This window comes from Hyperolius riggenbachi, chromosome 2, assembly GCF_040937935.1.
Source record: "Hyperolius riggenbachi isolate aHypRig1 chromosome 2, aHypRig1.pri, whole genome shotgun sequence".
NCBI classification, from domain to species: domain Eukaryota; kingdom Metazoa; phylum Chordata; class Amphibia; order Anura; family Hyperoliidae; genus Hyperolius; species Hyperolius riggenbachi.
The window spans coordinates 51,926,980-51,950,212 of NC_090647.1; the positions used below are offsets into that span (position 1 = coordinate 51,926,980).

Genomic DNA, 23,233 nt, shown 5'->3' on the forward strand with positions numbered 1-23,233 from the left:
TGCGTGCATATAGTTTGGACAACGGTGGGGGACAGGCAAGCAGGACGCGTCTGTGCGCACGTTGTAATGATTGTATCATATTGTGTGAGTGTTTGGCTGGCAGATGACTGTGAAGCGCTGTCCATGGTTCTGAATTACTCTGGAGATGCAGCTCTGCTCCTGTCACCTATTGGGGGTCACTTTACAGAGCTGCTTAACCCTTCTCACGATCTGTTCTGTGCAAATACAATTTATGGCAATGAAATACAGAACATTCATCCACCAAGCTACAGTGTAACGATGTGCTGGGGGCCTGTGACAGTTCATGCATGTTAAAGGACTTCTGTCACGAAAATGTTTTATTTTAAATACATGTAAACATATACAAATAAAAAGTACATTTCTTCCAGAATAAAATAAGCCATAAATTACTTTTCTCCTATGTTCCTGTCACTTACAGTAAGTAGTAGAAATCTAACATTACCGACAGATTTTGGACTATCCCATCTTCTCATGGGGGTTCTTAGGATTTTCTATATTTTTTTTTTTAAACTCTTTTTATTGAAAAATGCATTACAATAGTAACAATTATGACAAATTGTGTACAGCTATTGAGGAGAAGACATACTGTATATTAACATTGTAGTCATGTACAGAGTAGATAATACACTGAATAACAGTCAAAGTGAGGTTAACACTGAAAAACGGTTTGGATTGACTGAAAGGTATAAAACAGGAGTACTTAAAGAGTACTAGCATCTTGATAGCATTCCCAATAAAAGAAAAAAGAACCAACAGCAACAAAGGAGAAAGAATATAAACAGTCTATCTATAACAATAGTGATGAGTTGCACCGTGTGCGCTACCTCTTCTTAGGATAAATGAGCACTGGAACATTAGCTCCCCATTCATTCATAAAAAATAGTTTTATTAATCTGTCAGCGAAACAGCAGTTTTTAATTCTCAAGTGGTTAGGCCATAGGGGGGTGTCTTGTTAGCATAATAACATGCTTTCCTGATCGGGCGTCTATGATATTTAGACAACATTTCTTCATCTAAGACTCCAAGTAAAGCCATTTCAGGTAAGGGATCTATCTGAAGTTCCATAACTTGAGAAAGTATTGTGAATACTTCTGACCAATATTTTCTCAAGCAGGGACAGCCCCATATCATATGAAGATAGTCTGCAGCATAAAGTTTGCACCTAGGGCAAGTATCAGATTGAGTGTTACCCATTTTAATAATACGTTTGGGAGAGAGATTTGCTTAATGTAATAGAAAGATTTGAATAAGTCTGTCATTTGCTGCAATAGAGACTTAGGCAGGCAGTTCCCAAACACCCTCCCAATCCTCGTTTGTGAGGTCAGGAATCACCTCACACCATTTGTCGTAGACCAGATCAGTCCCAGTTTTAGCATTCACAGCATATGAGTATAACGTAGAGATAAGTCCAGCAGGTCCCTATGTTTTGAATATCCCAATCAGGGGGAATTCTGATATCTTGGGCGGTATTCTGGAAAATTCATCTGACAGTACGTGTCTCAGCTGTAAATATTTATAGAAACCTTGCCTGGGTATAATAAACTGATTCTGTAGTTGTTCGAATGATTTGAAGATTCCGTTGTTATATAATTGATGGATGAATTGTATGCCATGGAAGGACCACCAATTGGCTTCTTGTGAACCTATAAGTTCTTAAAAAGCTGGGTTGTGCCAGAGTGGGGATTCATGGATAACGTCTGAGTACTTGGTTACCCTTTTTATTTGAGTCCATACCTTATGACAGAGCCTGTGAACCGGGAGCACCCCAAAAGGCCCAGGTGAGTGTGCCTCTAAACAGCCGAGCATAGGACAGGAACCTAAGGACCAAGCAATGTGTCTTTCAGATTTGGGCATAGGAGCTTCACAGAACCAAGACTTTAAATATCTCAATTAGCCCGATAGATAGAGTTGGAAGTTAGGTAGCGCAAGACCCCCGCTATCCTTTGGCTTCTGAAGGGTGGATAATTTAAGTTTGGGTCTGGAGTTACCCCATATGCATGGTGACATTAAGGAGTTCAATTCCCTAAAAAATTTGATGGGTACCGGGACTGCAACATGTTTCAACACATACAGAATTTTTGGGAGAAGGATCATTTTAATTAAATTTATGCGACCAGCTACCGAGAGCGGTAATTTGGCCCACAATTTAAATTTATGTCTTACTGGTGGCTGGATAGGGTGTAATGGTTAAGGGCTCTGCCTCTGACACGGGAGACCAGGGTTCAAATCTCGGCTCTGCCTGTTCAGTAAGCCAGCACCTATTCAGTAGGAGACCTTAGGCAAGTCTTCCTAACACTGCTACCGCCTATAGAGCGCGTCCTAGTAGCTGCAGCTCTGGCGCTTTGAGTCCGCCAGGAGAAAAGCGCGATATAAATGTTATTTGTCTTGTCTTGTCTTACCAGGTCTAATAATGGATATAGATTCTTTTGAAGAATACAACCCGGGTATTTGGTAATTATTATTCCTAAATATTTGAACTCCTCCACCAAAGGGCCAGGGAACCCCAAACTCACAAGGTCTGCCAAATGGTTCCCAAAGACAGTTACCACTGACTTGTCCCAGTTGATTTTTAACCCCGGATACTTTCCAAATATCCCAAGTAGAGATATAACCCTCGGCAGAGACAAGGTCAAGTTTTCCATAAATAGAATCATGTCATCCGCGTATAGTCCTATACGCTCTTCAATATCTCCAATTAAGATTACCCTATACAAAGAGTCCTTCCGAATGGCCATGGCAAGCGGCTCGCTAGCCAGCGCAAAAAGCATTGGTGAAAGAGGACACCCTTGTTGCGTGCCTCTGGCCAGAGGGAAGGACGTTGTCAATTGGTTATTGAGTCTAATATTTGCTACTGGAGATCTATATATCATCTTTACCTATTTTATAAAGTTCTCACCCAGTTGGAATCTTTCCAAACATTTGAACAGAAATGGCCACTCGATGGAGTCAAAGGCCTTTGCAGCATCTAGTGCGGCAAAGGCCCAGTCCTGTTCCTCTCCTCAACCCATTGTTCTCCCGCAGGCTCCCACATTTTAATCTACCGCCGTGGAGTCTTCGACAGTCTTCGAGAGCCCGAGTGCTTCCAAGACAGGCGGCTCTGCAGTGCGCATGCTCAAGTGTGCTAGAGAAGGTGCTTGTGAGAGTGCAAGAGAGGGTGTTTGTGCATGCACAGTATGGAGTGCTCCCAAAGCCCACCCACAGCACAAGAGAGCAGTCTCCAAACCGATCAGTCGGAGACTGCTAAAGAGAGAGCCAGGGCAGGAACAACTGGGGAAGGGAAGGAACAGAAAGGCTCTATAGGACCCAGAGCGTGTGAGCGTGCGATGCGTGTGAGCGTGTGTGTGTGTGTGCGCGTGTGTGTGTGTGTGCATGCGCGTGTGTGTGTATATATTTTTATAAGGCTTCAGACTCCCTTTAATGCTGGATACACACCATGCGTTTCCGCGTTCGATGCGTCCGTCGATACGCATTGATTTGATTATTTCCGACATGTCCGATTCAAGCTTCGATGGATCGGTAGGTCGATTTACCATACTTTACATGGCAATCGATCTAAAAATCATCGAAATGCGTTCGGAAATGCTCGGAGATAGTTGAATCGACGCGTATCGACGGACGCATTCGACGCGGAAACGCATGGTGTGTATCCAGCATAAGGGGAACAAGATCACACATTCCCGATAAGCAACCAAACCTACCCCCCGATTTTTTTTTTATTTTTTCCAAAAAGACCATGTAGTAGTTTTTTTTTAAAAATCGATTTTAAAAATTCAAATGAAAAAAGTAAAAGCAAAATATCCTTGTACTGGATTTAAAAAAAGCATTTTTTCATTTGCGATTTTAAAATCAATTCTCAAAAACAAGGTATTTTTGTAAAAATGTTTTTGACTTGTTCCCACTATTCCACTTAAAGCAATTTTGGTGACGCCACCATGTATGGGGGCTGTGCTATTAACGGCTTAATTCAGCACAAAATCAACTGAATTTCCAAATCGTTCCAAAACATGAGGCCATAATTGCTAAATTTTACACAAAAGTTCACATGATCGTAATTAGCAGATTGCGATTATCACTCCTACGAACATCAAACAATTAATGTGACTAAATCTCCCTCAGAGAAGCTGACAATCTAACCCCTCCTACAGTCACTTCCCTATGTCATGAGAGGCTCATCATTCTGACTTTAGTGCAGAATTAATGCACACTTTATGAGGCTTGGAGTTGGGCCAACCGGATGCCCTTCCTGCCAGTTACGATTGGCCCAATTCCAAGCTGCATACAGTTTGTATTGCATTTGGGTAGGAAAACAATTAAAGCAAAATGTAAAGCAATCTAAAAAAAAAATGTGCGCAATACGGAGCCACTCGTCTTCGGAAGTACTCAGGGAAGTAAGACCCACAGATGCGCATTGGTTGGTTGAATAACTTCAACAGAGGTGAGGGGGAGACTTACGACAGCAGTGGACTGAGGGGCACGGAGAGAAAACATGGAAGGCTCTATAGGATGCGGAGACTTCCTTCTATATAGTATATAGGCAAATATGTATTTTTTAGGTGGCTTTAGTTTTACTTTAACTTATCAGTAAGTTTTTGGGATGTGAGAGGAAATTGGAATGCCAAGAGGAAATCCAAAAACCCTTCCATGTGGTGGGAAATAATAAGCTAGAAAAGCATCTCTAGAATTAATGAATAACTGGTTACAGTTTTTTCTCCCTGCAGGGGCCGGAAACAGAAGCATCAGAAGACATTGATATACATGCAGTTGTGCCGCCCACAGATACCGCGAGCCATCTCTCACCAGAGGAACAAGAACTGTTCCGCGGCTTTTCCTTAGTCAGCAAAAGATGGGCCGATATGCTGAAGCCAAAAGCCTAAGATGGTGGAAAAAGAAAACGCCAAAGGCATAGAAGACCACCAGATCCATCTGTACAAAGGAATATTCTCATCTGTATGGAATAGGGCTTGGACCAGTACAACAGAGTAACCAAGCAGCTCAGGGTGATCCAAACCACTCGGAATGTATAGGGGGATAACCATAAATATTCACTTATAGCTGAATTATTGCAAATTTCCTTCGGTTTTAAAAAGGCAAATCACACCAAGCATTGTTTTTAGTAGGAGGGCTTTTCAGTCTCTTTTATCCCCCTATACATTCCTGGTGGTTTGGGGTACCCCAAGCTGCATCGTTACTCTGTTTTACTGGCCTAAGTCCCATCCCATACAGCCATATCAATCGCTGCCATGTACTGATGAGGGCCAAAAGTCCAAAACAGGCTGTCTACATGTGGGGTTGATGAGGCTGTGTAAAATGTAAAGCTATAGGTAAAGCTATAGGCTTGCTATACACCAGCGGTTCTGGATGTGAGCTTGGCTTACAAGGGTGAAAAGAGATAATTTGCATATTTAGTAGCAGTGCATTGTGGGTAACCACAAATAGTCACTTATAGCTGCATTATTGCAAATTTCCTTCTGTTTTAAGAAAGCAAATTCCACCAAGCTTTGCTTTTATTGTGTGACGTTGATATTACCAGTAAGGATTCATAGGCTTCCCTCTCCCCAAGTACCGGTATATAACCTTTTAAATCCCAAACGGCATAGGTTTGCTTTAATAGATCTCTGTGAAGGTGGCCACACACCATACAATGTTTTAAATATCTGTTCAATTTAAGAATTGCAATCAATTTTTCTGACTGAATGTAACATTTCAAAAATATGACCAATGTACCACACACCTATGTTACATTTTTTCCTCAATTATGATAGAACTGATTGGAAACTCAGAGAAAATTGATAGGGTGTGTATATTAATAAATTAACAATCCAACACACACCATACAATCTTTAACAGAAATTGAAGAGAAATATCTGGCATTCCAGATCGATTTAAATAAAAAAACAAACAAACAGGAAATCCGATCAGATTTTTCAGTCGAATGAAAAAAAAAAAGCTTTCGATTCATTCGAGAGATACGATCGTTTTTATCGAATTACTGTAAAATCGGATCATTTTATTGTATCGCGTGTGGCCACCTTAAAGGATACCCAAACATGCTCTTAACTCGCCTCGTTATGCAGTTTGACATATTTTTATGATGCCTGTATCATGCTCATTTCCTTCATGTGTTCCCTGGCTGGATAGTGTACTGGTTAATCGTACTGCCTCTGTTTAGTAAGCCAGCATCTGTTCAGTAAGGAGAACTTGGGCAAGACTCCCCAACACTGCTACTGCCTATTGAGCCCGCTGGCTGCAGATCTGGCGCTTTGAGTCCACCAGGAGAAAAGTACAATATAAATGTTACGCCACTTGTCTTTTTTAGTCCTATATTATGTGCTAAAGAAGTTATGTGGGATTCTCTGGATTGTAGATGCTGCTTCTTTTTTGTTCTTGGTTTTCCCACACATTGTTCATGTTGAGCAGTCACAAAAATTCAATAAAAATTCTCTTTAACAAAAAGTAACCTTAAGAGATAGTTTACACCGACGGCAATTGCGCTGCACCAGCGATAGTGCAGTGTCACCCCATGAGAGTGCTCTCATGGCAGCATTGCAAATTTTAGAAAATCTAAATCTTGCAACATTTTTTTTCAGAGCAATTCTGATAAAGGCTCTTATAAATCGCATTGCAAAATAATGATCGCTAAGCCTAAATTTTATAACAAAACCCTGATTTGTTAAAGGAAACCAGAGACGAATCACCCTCATGTATTTTACTATATATATATCAGTGGGAACATTAGAGAAAACACCTACCCTGCTCTCTGTTTCATTCTGCACTGCATAGCTTGCTTCTAATCAGCCCTGATAAAATCCCCGACTGGGCATTCAGCCCACTGATCTATATGGTAAAATACATGACGGTGCTTCGTCTCTGGTTAGTTTAAAAAAAATATTTTTTTACCTAACTTGAAGCTGAAGCCTCCCCGCAAGAAAGCCCTGTCAAGGCACAGTATCAGGCAGGATAGTGTTGCGTGCTGGGACGACATGGTTCCCAGAATCGCAAACACGGAAAAAGAACGTTTGCAATGAGGACTGTGGAGTTGGCACAAAAATCATTCCACAGACTCCTCAGTTTATGAAACCTCCAACTCCGCCTCCAGGTACCCAAAATTGCTCCGACTCCTCAGTCTAATACTTAGCAGGAAAACGCCACGTCTTGGGAAAAACCTGCAAGTACAGGACAAAGTATGAAGGAGGACACGGCACTAAAAAACTGTGCCGCAACAAGCTGCATTGGAGTTACAAGATAGACAACATGTTTCGGGCGGAGCCCTTCCTCCACCCGAAACATGTCGTGTATCTTGTGACTCCAATGCCGTGTCCTTCTTTATACTTAGTCTAATACTTACCAGGGCTGTGGAATTGGTACAAAAATCATTTGACTCCCCACTCCTCCGCTTATGAAACCACTGACTCCAAGTATCCAAAATTGCTCCAACTCCACAGCCCTGTATGCTATTGTATTTTTCAAAATGGTGATATATTTACAACAGCGAGTAAGGTTTTGCTAGGTAATGCTGCGTTATTTTTTATTTTTTTTTATAATGTTGTGGGTGCAATTTGTACAAAGCTTTTTTTTTTTTTTTTTTTCTTATTTAGTCCCTCTTTAACCACTTCAGCCTACAGCGCAGAAAATCTCATGCATCCGAGCAACATTCACCTCCCATTCATTTGCCAATAACTTTATCGCTACTAATCACAATTAATTGATCTACATCTTGTTTTTTCTGCCACTAATTAGGGTTTCTTTAGGTTGTACATTTTGCTAAGAATTATTTTTTTCTAAATCCATTTTAACAGGAAGATTAAGAAAGAAATGGAAAAAAAAATCATTTTTTCTCAGTTTTTGGCCATTGTAGTTTAAAATTAATACATGCTACCGTAATTAAAATCCACATATTTTATTTGCGTATTTGTCCCGCTTATTACGCCTTTTAAATTATGTTCCTATCACAATTTAGGGCGCCGATATTTTATTTAGAAATAAAAGGTGCATTTTTTTCAATTTGTGTTCATCACTATTTACAAGCTTATAATTTAAAAAAAAAATGAATAAGATGCTCTCTTAACATGTATATTTAAAAAGTTTAGACCCTTAGGTAACTATTTATGTAGTTTTTCTTTTTTTAATTGTAATTTTTTTATTTATTTTTAATAAAAAAATGTATGTAGGTGATTTTAGCTTGGGAGGTAAACAGCAATTTTTAGATGTAATATAATGTTATTCTTTATTTAAAATTGTATGTGGGTGCAGTTTACTATTTGGCCACAGTCAAAAAAGTTCCTGGAGCGTACGATCACGCTGCCAGGAACTATTAGGAGGCTGCAAACAATTTTTCCGAGCAGAAATACCGCGCTCTCTGCTTATAAAGCGTTGTTATTTCTCCAGGGGGCTTAGATCGGTGAATGGGAATTATATTCCCATTCACAGATCGGGGGGCTAGCGGCAGGCATAGCGAGCGCGAGCAGGAGCATGCCCGATCGCACGCACCACGCTGCAGGAGCAGCACAGTCTATCTGGACGGATATATCCGTCCAGATAGGGTGAAGTGGTTAACTGACTAAATAAAAATAGCTGTAGTTACTTTCTGGTAGACCCTCGTAGTTAGTCAAGAAGTTTTCTGTACATACCTAAGAATAGCCTGAGCAGCTTCCATACAACTCATACCATGTCATGCTTTGTATCTGGAGGTTTGGAATAAAGAAACGCCATACCTTGTACTGTGTTGTCATTCTCTGTTGAAAGTTTCAGCTTTTCCAGAGCTTGCTTTAAAGACGGAGATACCTTCAGCTGCAACCGTGTCAAAGGTTGATCTGCGCTGTAAAGGCACCATGTAAACACAATGTGAAAAAGCAAGCCAAAAGCAAAATCGTGATTTGCATTGTCTATATTAACGTGAAACAAAAACAGGTTGGTAAAATACAGGTACATCTGATGTCGGCACCAGGCAGTTGGGCGCAGGGCGAGCCAAATGACGGCTCTCCCTGCTGTCGCTAAACTCGGCATTAAATACTATTTCCCCTCCAGGTTGTAGCAACTCGGAGGGAGATGTAATCCGGGGTCTATCAACTGTCTCTTCGTGCACGAGAACAGCCTTGCTGCACCTGCACCAGCGCGGCTCCGGGTTACCACGCAGGAGAGGCCGTCCGCTCGCAGGTGCAGTACAGCTGGACTGGTGCATGAACAGGAGGACGTTTAAAATCGGGAGTTTACTCGCGGGCAACAGTAGGGGCCAGGAAGTCACGGTAAGACTCCGTAGAACCCAGAGGCTTGGAACTCCCAGGCAACAGTAGGGGCCAGGAAGTCACGGTAAGACTCCGCAAGACCCAGAGGCTTGGAAAGTCCCGGGCAACAGTAGGGGCCAGGAAGTCACGGTAAGACTCCGCAGGACCCAGAGGCTTCCCACAACCTAGTTAAAGAGAATCTGAAGTGTAACTAAACTTATGATATCATAAATTGTATACGTCGTACAGCTAAGAAATAGAACATTAGTAGCAAATAAAAGAGTCTCATTGTTTCCGGTACAGGAAGAGTTAAACTTCGGTTGATAACTATGCAAGAGAGCTGCTCTGAGCTCTCCAACTCAACTTGGGTCAGAGACAGTCCAATTTTCTTAAAGAAGAACTGTCGTGAAAATCTTAAAATTTAAAACACATACAAATAAGAAGTACATTTCTTCCTGAGTAAAATGAGCCATAAATTGCCTTTCTCCTATGTTGCTATCACTTACAGTAAGTAGTAGAAATCTGACATTACCGACAGATTTTGGACTAGTCCATCTCTCTATAGGGAATTCTCAGCATGGCCTTTATTCTTTATAAATACATACCCTAAAAAATCTTTATACAAAGATGCTGGCCAGCCAGCCTCCCTGCACACTATCTTAGAAGTTGTACGGAGCAACTGCCATTCACTAACTGCTTTTAAAAATAAAGAAAACCCTGAAAAGCCCCCTATGATAAGATGGGCTAGTCCAAAATCTGTCAGTAAAATCAGATTTCTACTACCTACTGTAAGTGACAGCAACATAGGAGAAAAGTAATTTGTGGCTCATTTTACTCTGGAGGAAATGTACTTCTTATTTGTATGGGTTTTCAATTTTAAGATTCCTCTTTAAACACTTATACTTTAAAGAAACAGTAAGAGACAGGTTGAAATAAGGTTTTACTACAGGGAAGCTCAAAGGGTCATTAGCTCTGCTCTGTTTCATAGTTTCAAATACAAAGTGTTGTTTGTAATTGCAAATATGACAGAATTATGCAATTTGCTATATATAGCTATATTACTGAAAATAAAAAATAAGACTTTTCTTCGCTGCTTATGTTCTATTAATTATCTCTACTACACATAATTCATTATATCATAAGGTTTTTCCATTTAACCTCCTGTCATTCCAGGACGTAAATTCTATGTCCTAATTAATTCTGCTGCGGGTTCTAGGATGGCGCTGGGCAAACTACGACCCGCGTGCGCTGCACATCCGGCCTGCCGATAGGTGGCCGGATTCCTCTCTTTCCCCCCTCTCTCCCTGCAGAGTCGCAAGTTGACGATTAGCTGGCGTTAACAATTAAACCACACCCCATGTGTCTGTCCCCCCCCATTGTCCCTCCTCTGTCCCCTCCCCCGTGTCCTCTTCCACTCTTACCCAGCCAGAAGCCCCTCCCCCGTTACCTGGGCCTCTTGATGCACTCTACAGGCTTTGGTGCTTGAATGATGTGTTCGCTGAACTTTGGCTTCAGTTCGGCCAGCTCTTTCCTTTCAGTCGAGGTCTTCACCTCCGGCTTGACAGGTTCTGGGGGTTTCTCATTACTGTGAACTCCTTTAGTACAACCCTGCAAATTGCACACGGACGTTTTGTTAAAAATTGGTGAGACAAGTACAGGTCACTTAGGATTTCCAGCAGAGAAAGAGAGCTGCAGTGGACTGTTCCACTGAGGAAATTGCATTCCGCAGCAGAAAACATTCCAATGTGAGAACTTTATTCTGTTTTATGGGATTACACATTGAAGAACAACAACATTTATATTTCAAACCAACTAAAATCTATTTGTCCATCAAAAAAAAAAAAAAAAAAAAAAAAAAGAGAAAGTAAAAATCAACTTTTTTCCCCCATTTAAGGTTCCCTTTAAAGTGAACCAGAGATGGTTCACTAGGCTTAATTTATACTTGCCCGGGGCTTCCTCCAGCCCCATGAGCTGAGTCCCTCACTGTCCTCCTCGCCCCCTGCCGCCGCCCGTTATCCCGGAGATCAATGAATGTGAACGCAGCTGCAATTCATTGATGTAAGTCCCCGTCACAATGATCGGCAGCTTCTATGAGAAGCCGTGATCATTCTGAGGGGAAAAAAAAAAAAAGTTTCCAATTCAACATTCACTTCCTGTAAGCACAATAGTACGCATAAAGAAAAATAGTAACATTACACCTACCTACATGGATTTTTATACTAAGACCCAGAATTACATGTAAATAACTTTCCTTCACACACACTCCCCAAGGTACCCCAAACACTTTTTTGCATAGTAATAAAAAAAACAAAAAACAAAAAAAAACATAGTTACCTTAGGGATTGAACTTTTTTTTAATATCTATGTCAAGAGGGTAGATTAGTTATTTTTTAAATTGTGGGCTTGTAAATAGTGATGGGCGCAAAACTAAAAGAAAAAAATAAACGCACCTTTATTTCCAAATACAATATTGGTGCCATATATTGTGATAGGGACATAATTAATACGGTGAAATAACCAGGACAAATGGGCAAATAAAATTTTGGTAGCATGTATTATTTTAAAACTATAATGGCTGAAAAATGAGAAATATTTTTTGTTCCATTATTTTTCTTATTATTCCTGATAAAATGCATTTGAAATAAAATAATTCTTAAAGTGCCCATACATGAAACAATTGTTCTTCGATTAGATCATTTAGTTTGATTATTCAGTTAGATCGAATATAAAGATTTTTCCAGTATGTACGATTGGATTTTTATAGAAAAAAACTGGATAATCATTCGTTTTTCTTGATCACAAAAAAAAAATCCAACATTCATTTGATTCAATCATTTTAGTAAAAGAGAAAAAAGGGGGGGGGGGGGGGGGAATCAAGCGTTTTTTATTGGACAGTCCATGGGTACCGTTAGTGTAATAATGTACCACTCAAAGAAAGGTGGTGGGAAAAAAAAAAAGATGTATATCATTTTGTTGTGATAAGCAGTGATAAAGTTATTGGCGAATGAATGGGAGGAGCGCCGAAATATGAAAATTACTTGAATGCATAAGTTGAATATACACTGAAGGCTGAACTGCTTAAAGTGGACCTGAACTCTTGAACAGGACTGAAAAAAATACATACAGAATCAATTTATTTTCGCCAAGTAAGTTTGCACCTACAAGGAATTTGTCTTGGCAGTTGCTTAACAAACACAAACAAAAACAATACAAGGACAGACAGTGTGAATATTACAAGTTAAGGACATTATAAGTATAGTGGCAGTAAGCAATATGAGAATTGTTCATTTACAATTCTGTGCTGATTACTATCAAGTCCTAGCAGCTCTAACGTGGTTCAGCATTAAGTATGGCTACCGCTTGAGGAAAAAAGCTGTTCCTGTGTCTGGAGGTTTTGGTAGCGATTGACCGGAATCTTACTCCTGAAGGCATGCGCTGGAAGATGGAGTGAGCTGGGTGAGAGGGGTCAGAGGCAATTTTGGTTGCTCTCTTTCAGCACCTGCTAGCGTAAAGATCCTGCAGGGAAGGTAAGCTACAGCCAATTATCCTTTCCGCTGATCGGATGACGCGCTGCAGCCTCCCCTTTTCTAATGCTGAGCAGGAGCCGAACCATACAGTCATAGATGATGTTATGGTGGATTTGATGATTGCAGTGTAGAACTGCACCATTAGATTTTGAGGTAGGCCAAACTTTTTCAGCTGCCGTAGATGGTACATTCTCTGTTGCGCTTTCTTGACAATAGTGGCAGGGTTGTTGTCCCATTTTAAGTCGTTTGAGATCGTGGACCCAAGAAACTTGAATGACTCTACTTGGGTTATTGTGGATCCATTTATGGTTAAGGGGAGGTGCTGGGGGGAGATCTCCTAAAGTCTATTATCATCTCCATAGTTTTGAGAGCATTTAGTTCCAAGTTGTTGCTGCTGCACCAGGAGGAAAGCTGTCCCACCACATGCCTATATGCAGACTCATCCCCGTTTTGTACGAGACCAATTACTGTTGTGTCATCTGCAAACTTCAGAACCTTAACAGATGGATCTGTGGAGATGCAGTCATTGGTGTAAAGTGAGTAGAGCAGTGGGGAAAGCACACAGCCCTGGGGTGCACCAGTACTGACTGTCAGAGAGCTTGATGTGTGTTTACCAAGTCTAACACGCTGTCTTCTGTCGGTTAAGAAGTCGGTTATCCATTTGCAGATGGATTCAGGTATGTGTAGCTGGGAGATCTTGCTGTGTAGCAGAGATGGCATTATGGTATTAAATGCAGAGCTGTAATCTAGCTGTAATCTATAAATAAAATCCATACAATCCATACAGAAATGCATCTGTAAACTAATCTCTCCCCTGTGTCACATGACTGCCGATGGCAGATAAGGCCATTTGAAAGCACAGGCTGTAAACAATATGCCTGCTGCCATGAATCAGGAAGTAGAAATGGTTCAGATTTATTTTAGGATTTGTATCAGCTGTAACAAAGACATGTTTTTTGGTTAAAGGTCATTATGCTGTTGGGTATCTTTTAGAGCAGAGAGTATGTTCAGAGTTCAGGTCTGGCTTGTACACATTTCCAACAACGCTCCCGACTAATCTAACGACATGACCAACCGCACGACTAAGCGACTGCACAACTTGTAATTTCTGCGCATCAAGCAACTGAACGACCAACTCATATGCGATATGGCTGCATTCAAAACAAGTACAAAGTAGTTCAAACAACTTGTACACACGTGGCCAACTGCATGATATCAGCCCAACAGTTGTGTGAGTTGAACCATCAGTTGGATCAGGCAAACCGCCTGTTATCAGCTGCTTTAGTCATCTGGTACACGTACACACACCCAACTATCGTCCAACAGACCAAGTCTAAGTAAGTGATAGTCTGGCAGAATAGGTGCACGTGTGTATGAGCCTTAAAGCCAGTGGGTACCACTTTAAAAATAAAAAAAAAGTCAGATACTCACCTAAGGAGAGGGAAGGCTCGGTCCTAATGAGCCTTCACTCTCCTCTCCCGGTGCCCTCGGTGCTGCGCTGGCTCCACCGCTCGCGTCTGCCGCAGCAGGAACTTCGGAGGTCTTCGGGAGCACTCGGGCTTCCGAAGACGGGCCGCTCTATACTACGCACGCGCGATTGAGTCATAGAGGACGCTCGCGCATGCGTAGTATGGAGTGGCCCGTCTTCGGCAGCGGAAGTGGCAGTATTTGACCGAACTGGTCGAATACTGCTACGGTCGAATACTGCTACCGGGCACCGGGAGAGGAGAGGGAAGGCTCATTAGGACTGAGCCTTCCCTCTCCTTAGGTGAGTATCTGACTTTTTGATTTTTAAAGTGGTACACATTCACTTTAACAGTGCAACATTGCAGTTCTATAGATTTTCAGTAGCTTTCACTGTGAACGATACTGAAAATCTATGTGCAGTGTGTAGAGGGATTATATCCCTCCCTGATCAAAACAGAGAGGGACTGATCTGCTGCATATATGTTAAAACAGTTCCGGGAAATTTAGGCGCAGAGAGAAGCTGAAAAAACGTCTTTCCCTGCGGTGGCAAATTTCCAGGCGACGCCAATTACTATTCCCCCTCCAAGGTGCCATACAGTGGGGGTAAGATGCAATCCGGCTTCCAGCTATTCCTGGCATCCGACTTGCGCTGCTTTTATCGTAATTTTGGCTCCGTCTTTTGCCGGCGCCCAAATGACTAAGTGCCGCTATTGCCTTAATTCACATTACGACCAGTGACGGGTCCCAAATGTCCTCAGCCGAGGCCTTTTTACCTAACTGGTGATCTGTCTGCCACATTGGGTGGCAATCTATACGTGCATAGCCACCGTAAAACATCACGGTCTCGGTGAAATACTGCATTCGGCAGTGTAGAAGTTGAATTTACATAGACTATTTCCTATTGTAATAGATCATAGAATGTATTTCATTCTACATGGGGGGCAGCACTAATAGTGCGACGGCACTTCCTGTTCTGCAAGGTACGCAGCCGAATCCCGGAAGGTGTGCCATGCAAGGCTATGGGATTTGCTGCAACTCGCGCGGAAAAATGCTGCTATGTTGGCCAAATCGCTATGGCATGCTTTATCCCCTATGGCAGAGGAAATTACATCAGGATTTAGCAAATCCTGATGTAAAATATGGCAAATGCCGGGAACGGTTTTTTCTATATTTACTATATAGAATTCACTGAAATCAAAATGTGGACAGTGCAATACATGTGTTATGTAAGTAGAGCAAGTATTTATGGGCAGCACTGTGGCGTAGTGGTTAGCGCTCTCGCCTTGCAGCGCTGGGTCCCCGGTTTGAATCCCAGCCAGGTCAACATCTGCAAGGAGTTTGTATGTTCTCCCTGTGTCTGCGTGGGTTTCCTCCCACATCCCAAAAACATACAGATAAGTTCATTGGCTTCCCCTAAAAATTGTCCCTAGACTTCCATACATACACTACACGATACATACATAGACATAAGACTATAGCAGGGATTAGATTGTGAGCCCCTCTGAGGGACAGTTGAGTGACAAGACAATATATACTCTGTACAGCGCTGCATAAGAGGTCGGCGCTATATGAGAGAGAGAGAGAGAGAGAGAGAGAGAGAGAGAGAGAGAGAGAGAGAGAGAGAGAGAGAGAGAGAGAGTGTGTTTTCTCCTGGGATAGTATGGCTGTCCCTGCTGCTTTAAAGGCAACTTTTTGTATTCGTCTATCATTATATGGGAAATGGATGTGTGCTGCAGAAAGTGTGATGCCTTGCACCGCGTATGAAAATTCCCATTTGATGGAAATTACTATATTCATTCGTTGGTTTCACTTTTAATGCAAAAATTTTCATTGCAAAGGCTTACTAAGTGGAAATGGGACCTAATTACTGAATACTTTAGACTAGTTTGAGACCCATTTTACTGAATATCGTCCGCATTTGTAAAATCTTTAGTAAATAAAAAAAAAAAAAAAAAAAATCAGAAGTACCAAATGCAGTATTTGATTTATCAAATGGCCCTTAAAGGACACATCCAAGGAGCACAAAAATAAAATCCACTTACCTGGGGCTCCCTCCAGCCGTCCAGTGCCCTCGCCGCAGCTCTGCGCCCATGGCCCAGGCTCCCCTCCGGCGCAAGATTCCTACTGCGCAAGCACCAGCGGCTCTCAGAGTCGCGCTGACGTCATCCAGACTGTACAATCCAGGTGACGTCAGCGAGACTCAGTGAGCCACACACTCGACCTGGTGAGGTCGGCATCTGCATCGGAAGGGACCAGGAGCCACCGGAGCTGCGGCGAGGGCACAGGACGGCTGCCAGGGGCTGGAGGAAGCCCGAGGTAAGTGGATTTTTTATTTCTATCCTACTTCTAACCTCCCATTGACACCAGTCATGTGACGTTGCATGTACCAGCCGGACGGAAGATGGATCGTAGAACGCTCGTCGTAAGGGGGATGTCGCTGGATCCATCTTCCTCCGTCGGTTGGTCAGTGAATTGAGGACCATGTGTAATTTGGAGCCCCAGCTCCTGAGATCTGGCAAGTCGTACTCCTGTATAGAGTTTTCATGTTATATGCACCATCTGTGTGCAGTAACTACCAGAGACAGGATCCCGCATGAGTGGGAAACAAGGAGATAACAGGGCCTATTTCTGTAGCACTCACCGCAATGCTGAGGAAGTCTGAGAAGTCTGTGGTCCTCCTCTTACAGCACGACCAGCCCTGTTTACATGAGAGCAGAGACAAGTCACAACACAGCCACATTCCAGGAAATCTCCTAACCAATCCAACTATAACAGTATCCCCCCCATCCCTCATACCTTCAGAGCATCATGGAACACGGGCACTCCGGGGTGATACGTACACGACCCTGCAACACAGAGCAACACAATCACAAGGCAGGCCAAGGAGTGCTGAGCCAATCCCCTGAAGCATACTAACATACAAAGAGTCACCCAACAGGGATTGAGTCTCGATCCCTTGGGCAACAGTGTAAAGGCTCATACACACATCAGACTATAGTCTTTGGAAAATGAAAGATCACAATCTTACCACCCTTCATGTAGTATGAGAGCCATACGTTCACAGTATTTTCTATGAAGCTGAACTCCTAAACAGGAAAAAACTCTTTGCAAGATGCTGCACACACAGATACTGTACAGACACAAAAGATCAGTATCTGCAAAAGATCTGTTCCTGCCAAAGATCCGTTCCTGCAAAATGCATTCATAGTCTATGAGATCTGCAGATCATCATACACACCTTGTTTAACTGACATTCATCTGCAGATCAGACAATAATCTGCAGATCTGAAAATCCATCCTGGTGGATCCGATCTGCAGATGAATGTCTGTTAAACAAGGTGTGTATGATGATCTGCAGATGATTGTCTGTTAAACAAGGTGTGTATGATGATCTGCAGATATCAGACTATGAATGCATTTTGCAGGAACGGTTCTTTTGCAAGAACAGATCTTTTGCAGATACTGATCTTTTGAATGTGTACAGCATCTTTGTATGCAGCATCTTGCAAACATTTTTGTTTGATGTGGAGTTCAGCTCCATAGAATAGACTGTGTAGAGTATGTCTCTCATTCTACATGGAAGGGGGAGAAATTGGTCTGTGATCATTCATTTTCCAAAGACTGTGGTCTGATGTGTGTATGAGCCTTAAGGCTGAGGCTGTACAGACATGATGCTCGAGATGGGTTCTGTTGCTATGGTGAGGAGGGAAGAGTGCAGAACGGAAAGGGCAGAGGGAGTAAAGAGAACGATGACCTCGGCCTTGACGATCCACTAGGTTGAATGCCGGCCTAGGCCCAGAGGGGTCCACTGTATACACACTAGAATCTTGGCAGAGGAAGCCCCCACTGCCCACCTCAGAAGAAAACAGTCTAATAAATGTGGCTGTGACTTTAACCTCCTTGCCGGTTATCCCGAACTCAGTTCGGGGTAACCTGTGCAGGAGGATTTCTCAGGCCCCGCTGGGCCGATTTGCATAATTTTTTTCCCTACACGCAGCTAGCACTTTGCTAGCTGCGTGTAGTACGCGATCGCCGCCGATTCGCCGCTACCCGCCGCGCCGCCAGAGCCCTGCGCAGCCTGGCCAATCAGTGCCAGGCAGCGCTAAGGGGCGGATCGGGATTCCCTCTGACGTCACGACATCCTTGACGTCGGTGACGTCATCCCGCCCGGTCGCCATGGCGACCGGGGAAGCCCTGCAGGAAATCCCGTTCTCAACGGGATTTCCTGCATACTCTGATCGCCGAAGGCGATCGGAGTGGGTGGGGTGATGCCGCCGCTTAGCGGCTATCATGTAGCGAGCCCTGGGCTCGCTACATGATTTAAAAAAATAAAAATTAAAAAAAAGTGCGGCGCTGCCTCCTTGCCGGATTTTTAGACCGGCAAGGAGGTTAAAGGGCAACTGAACTGAGAGGGATATGGAGGCTGCCATATTCATTTCTTTTTAAGCAATACCAGTTGCCTGGCTATCCCACTGATCCTCTGCTTCTAATACCTTTAGCCACAGACCCTGAACAAGCATGCAGCAGATCAGGTGTTTTGGACATTATTGTCAGATCTAACAAGATTAGCTGCATGCTTGTTTCTGGTGTGATTCAGACACTACTGCACCCAAATAGATCAGCAGAGCTGCCGGGCAACTGATATTGTTTAAAAGGAAATAAATATGGCAGCCTTCATATTCCTCTCACTTCAGTTGTGCTTTAAGCCTAGACTCTAGGCTAGACTAAGTACACAACCATATTTCTTTCATTTTAAACAATACCAGTTGCCTGGCAGTCCTGCTGACCCATTTGGCTGCAGTAGTGTCTGAATAACACCAGAAACAAGCAATGCAGCTAATCCAGTCTGACTTCAGTTAGAAACATCTGATCTGCATGCTTGTTCTGATTTCCGATCGATGTTTCTCAGAAAATTGCATTGTGTGTACCTAGCATTAGAGACACATGATTAGGAGGACTGCCAGGCAACTGGTAGCATGCAGCAGATCAGGTATGTAAAGCGGGAGGCCTCTGTATTGTACACTATAGTTACAATACAGGACTGATGTGTGTAGTGGGAGGGGGGGGGAGGCTGTATTACATGCTGCAGGTACAGTACAGGACTGGTGTGTGTAGTGGGAGGTCCCCTGTATTATATACTGCAGGTACAGTACAGGACTGGTGTGTGTAGTAGGGGGTCCCCTGTATTACATACTGCAGGTACAGTACAGGACTGGTGTGTGTAGTGGGAGGTCCCCTGTATTATATACTGCAGGTACAGCACAGGACTGGTGTGTGTAGTGGGGGACCCCTGTATTATATACTGCAGGTACAGTACAGGACTGGTGTGTGTAGTGGGGATCCCCTGTATTATATACTGCAGGTACAGCACAGGACTGGTGTGTGTAGTGGGAGGTCCCCTGTATTATATACTGCAGGTACAGTACAGGACTGGTGTGTGTAGTGGGGGGTCCCCTGTATTACATACTGCAGGTACAGTACAGGACTGGTGTGTGTAGTGGGGGGTCCCCTGTATTATATACTGCAGGTACAGCACAGGACTGGTGTGTGTAGTGGGGGGTTCCCTGTATCACATACTGCAGGTACAGCACAGGACTGGTGTGTGTAGTGGGAGGTCCCCTGTATTATATACTGCAGGTACAGCACAGGACTGGTGTGTGTAGTGGGGGTCCCCTGTATTACATACTGCAGGTACAGTACAGGACTGGTGTGTGTAGTGGGGGACCCCTGTATTATATACTGCAGGTACAGTACAGGACTGGTGTGTGTAGTGGGGGTCCCCTGTATTATATACTGCAGGTACAGCACAGGACTGGTGTGTGTAGTGGGGGGTCCCCTGTGTTATATACTGCAGGTACAGCACAGGACTGGTGTGTGTAGTGGGAGGTCCCCTGTATTATATACTGCAGGTACAGTACAGGACTGGTGTGTGTAGTGGGGGACCCCTGTATTATATACTGCAGGTACAGCACAGGACTGGTGTGTGTAGTGGGAGGTCCCCTGTATTATATACTGCAGGTACAGTACCGGACTGGTGTGTGTAGTGGGGGGTCCCCTGTATTATATACTGCAGGTACAGTACAGGACTGGTGTGTGTAGTGGGGGGTCCCCTGTGTTATATACTGCAGGTACAGCACAGGACTGGTGTGTGTAGTGGGAGGTCCCCTGTATTATATACTGCAGGTACAGTACCGGACTGGTGTGTGTAGTGGGAGGTCCCCTGTATTATATACTGCAGGTACAGTACAGGACTGGTGTGTGTAGTGGGGGACCCCAGTATTATATGCAGCAGGTACAGTACAGGACAGGTGTGTGTAGTGGGGGGTCCCCTGTATTACATACTGCAGGTACTGCACAGGACTGGTGTGTGTAGTGGGAGGTCCCCTGTATTATATACTGCAGGTACAGTACAGGACTGGTGTGTGTAGTGGGGGACCCCTGTATTATATACTGCAGGTACAGCACAGGACTGGTGTGTGTAGTGGGGGTCCCCTGTATTACATACTGCAGGTACTGCACAGGACTGGTGTGTGTAGTGGGAGGTCCCCTGTATTACATACTGCAGGTACAGCACAGGACTGGTGTGTGTAGTGGGGGACCCCTGTATTATATACTGCAGGTACAGCACAGGACTGGTGTGTGTAGTGGGGGTCCCCTGTATTACATACTGCAGGTACTGCACAGGACTGGTGTGTGTAGTGGGAGGTCCCCTGTATTATATACTGCAGGTACAGTACAGGACTGGTGTGTGTAGTGGGGGGACCCCTGTATTACATACTGCAGGTATAGTATAGGACTGGTGTGTGTAGTAGGGGATCCCCTGTATTATATACTGCAGGTACAGCACAGGACTGGTGTGTGTAGTGGGGGTCCTCTGTATTACATACTGCAGGTACAGCAGAGGACTGGTGTGTGTAGTGGGGGTCCTCTGTATTACATACTGCAGGTACAGTACCGGACTGGTGTGTGTAGTGGGGAGTCCCTTGTATTATATACTGCAGGTACAGTACAGGACTGGTGTGTGTAGTGGGGGGGGGGGGGGGTTCCCTGTAATATACTGCAGGTACAGCACAGGACTGGTGGGGTGGGAGTGACAGCTGTGTCCCCTGTATTATATGCAGCAGGTACAGTAAAGGACTGGTGTGTTTAGTGGGGGTCCCCTGTATTATATGCAGCAGGTACAGTACCGGACTGGTGTGTGTAGTGGGGAGTCCCTTGTATTATATACTGCAGGTACAGTACAGGACTGGTGTGTGTAGTGGGGGGGGGGGGGTTCCTTGTAATATACTGCAGGTACAGCACAGGACTGGTGGGGTGGGAGTGACAGCTGTGTCCCCCTGTATTATATGCAGCAGGTACAGCACAGGACTGGTGTGTGTAGTGGGGGTCCCCTGTATTACATACTGCAGGTACAGCACAGGACTGGTGTGTGTAGTGGGGGTCCTCTGTATTACATACTGCAGGTACAGCACAGGACTGGTGTGTGTAGTGGGTGTCCTCTGTATTACATACTGCAAGTACAGTACAGGACTGGTGTGTGTAGTGGGGGGGGGGGGGGTTCCTTGTAATATACTGCAGGTACAGCACAGGACTGGTGGGGTGGGAGTGACAGCTGTGTCCCCCTGTATTATATGCAACAGGTACAGTACCGGACTGGTGTGTGTAGTGGGGAGTCCCTTGTATTATATACTGCAGGTACAGTCCAGGACTGGTGTGTGTAGTGGGGGGGGGGGGGTTCCCTGTAATACACTGCAGGTACAGCACAGGACTGGTGGGGTGGGAGTGACAGCTGTGTCCCCCTGTATTATATGCAGCAGGTACAGTACCGGACTGGTGTGTGTAGTGGGGAGTCCCTTGTATTATATACTGCAGGTACAGTCCAGGACTGGTGTGTGTAGTGGGGGGGGGGGGTTCCCTGTAATATACTGCAGGTACAGCACAGGACTGGTGGGGTGGGAGTGACAGCTGTGTCCCCCTGTATTATATGCAGCAAGTACAGTACAGGACTGGTGTGTGTAGTGGGGGTTCCCTGTAATATATACTGCAGGTACATTAAAGGACTGGTGTGTTTAGTGGGGGTCCACTGTATTACATACAGCAGGTACAGTACAGGACTGGTGTGTGTAGTGGGGGTCCACTGTATTACATACAGCAGGTACAGTACAGGACTGGTGTGTGTAGTGGGGGGTTCCCTGTATTATATACTGCAGGTACAGTACAGGACTGGTGTGGTGGGGTGGGAGTGACAGCTGTGTCCCCCTGTCTCCTGCAGTAACACCCCCCTGTCACCGCACATCACACGCAGGTTGCTCTCACCCTCAGTGTTGGTGTCGGAGTCGAAGCGCTGGCCGCAGCCCCGGTTGTAGCACGGCATGGACATGGTGACACCAGCAGCTGCTGCTGAGGGATGAACAGCTCGTTTCCTTCCGGAAAGCGGCGGCCACTGTGCTCGGGAAGTTTCGCGAACCTTCCGCGCATGCGCATACAGTCAGCCTCCCTCCTTCCTCTTCATAGTCCTCAGCATGGCGGCCGCTACTGGAGACAGGTTTATCGTCTAGTGCCCTCCAGCGTGAGCAGCAGGCATTGTCTCCAGTCGCCGGAGCTTACTCCGTGCATTGTAACGGCTCCCTGACCTCGCCAAGATGGCGGCCGTAGTGTGGAGTCACTGCAGAGAGCAGCTGGTGCTCTAGCGTCTGCTCCTCTGTAGAGAGTGGCAGAGGAAAGAACGTTGTACAGGGATATTTTCCTCTCCATTTTTTTAATAATTAATAGTTAATCTTTAGAGTGCCAGTCGTTTTTTTAAGCTACATGCCAGCCAGTGCCAGCTATGTTTCAACTGTGTTAGTGGACCTGAACTCAGAACTTCCTCTCTGCGCCAAAAGATAAGCAACAACATAATAACTTTTAATGAAAAAAAATGCAAATTAGCTGTTCTGCCTTGGTAATTTATAGCCACCCGGGAAGCATTAGGGCTTACTGAAGAGGCCAGCGAGTGTC

General features: G+C 44.3%; 1 protein-coding gene across 1 annotated transcript in view; it reads right to left on the reverse strand.

The window, feature by feature from the left end:
- Positions 1-22,747, reverse strand: part of CHORDC1 (cysteine and histidine rich domain containing 1) — a 49,106-nt gene extending 26,359 nt beyond the window's left edge. Inside the window, exons 1-5 of the mRNA XM_068266796.1 lie at positions 22,553-22,747; positions 17,033-17,082; positions 16,878-16,934; positions 10,690-10,850; positions 8,733-8,836 (exon numbers count right to left, since the gene is read on the reverse strand). Of these exons, the coding sequence (XP_068122897.1) occupies positions 8,733-8,836; positions 10,690-10,850; positions 16,878-16,934; positions 17,033-17,082; positions 22,553-22,616 (436 nt within the window). The 5' untranslated portion in view covers positions 22,617-22,747. The remainder of the gene's footprint in view (positions 1-8,732; positions 8,837-10,689; positions 10,851-16,877; positions 16,935-17,032; positions 17,083-22,552) is intronic.
- Positions 22,748-23,233: the final 486 nt, after the last annotated feature.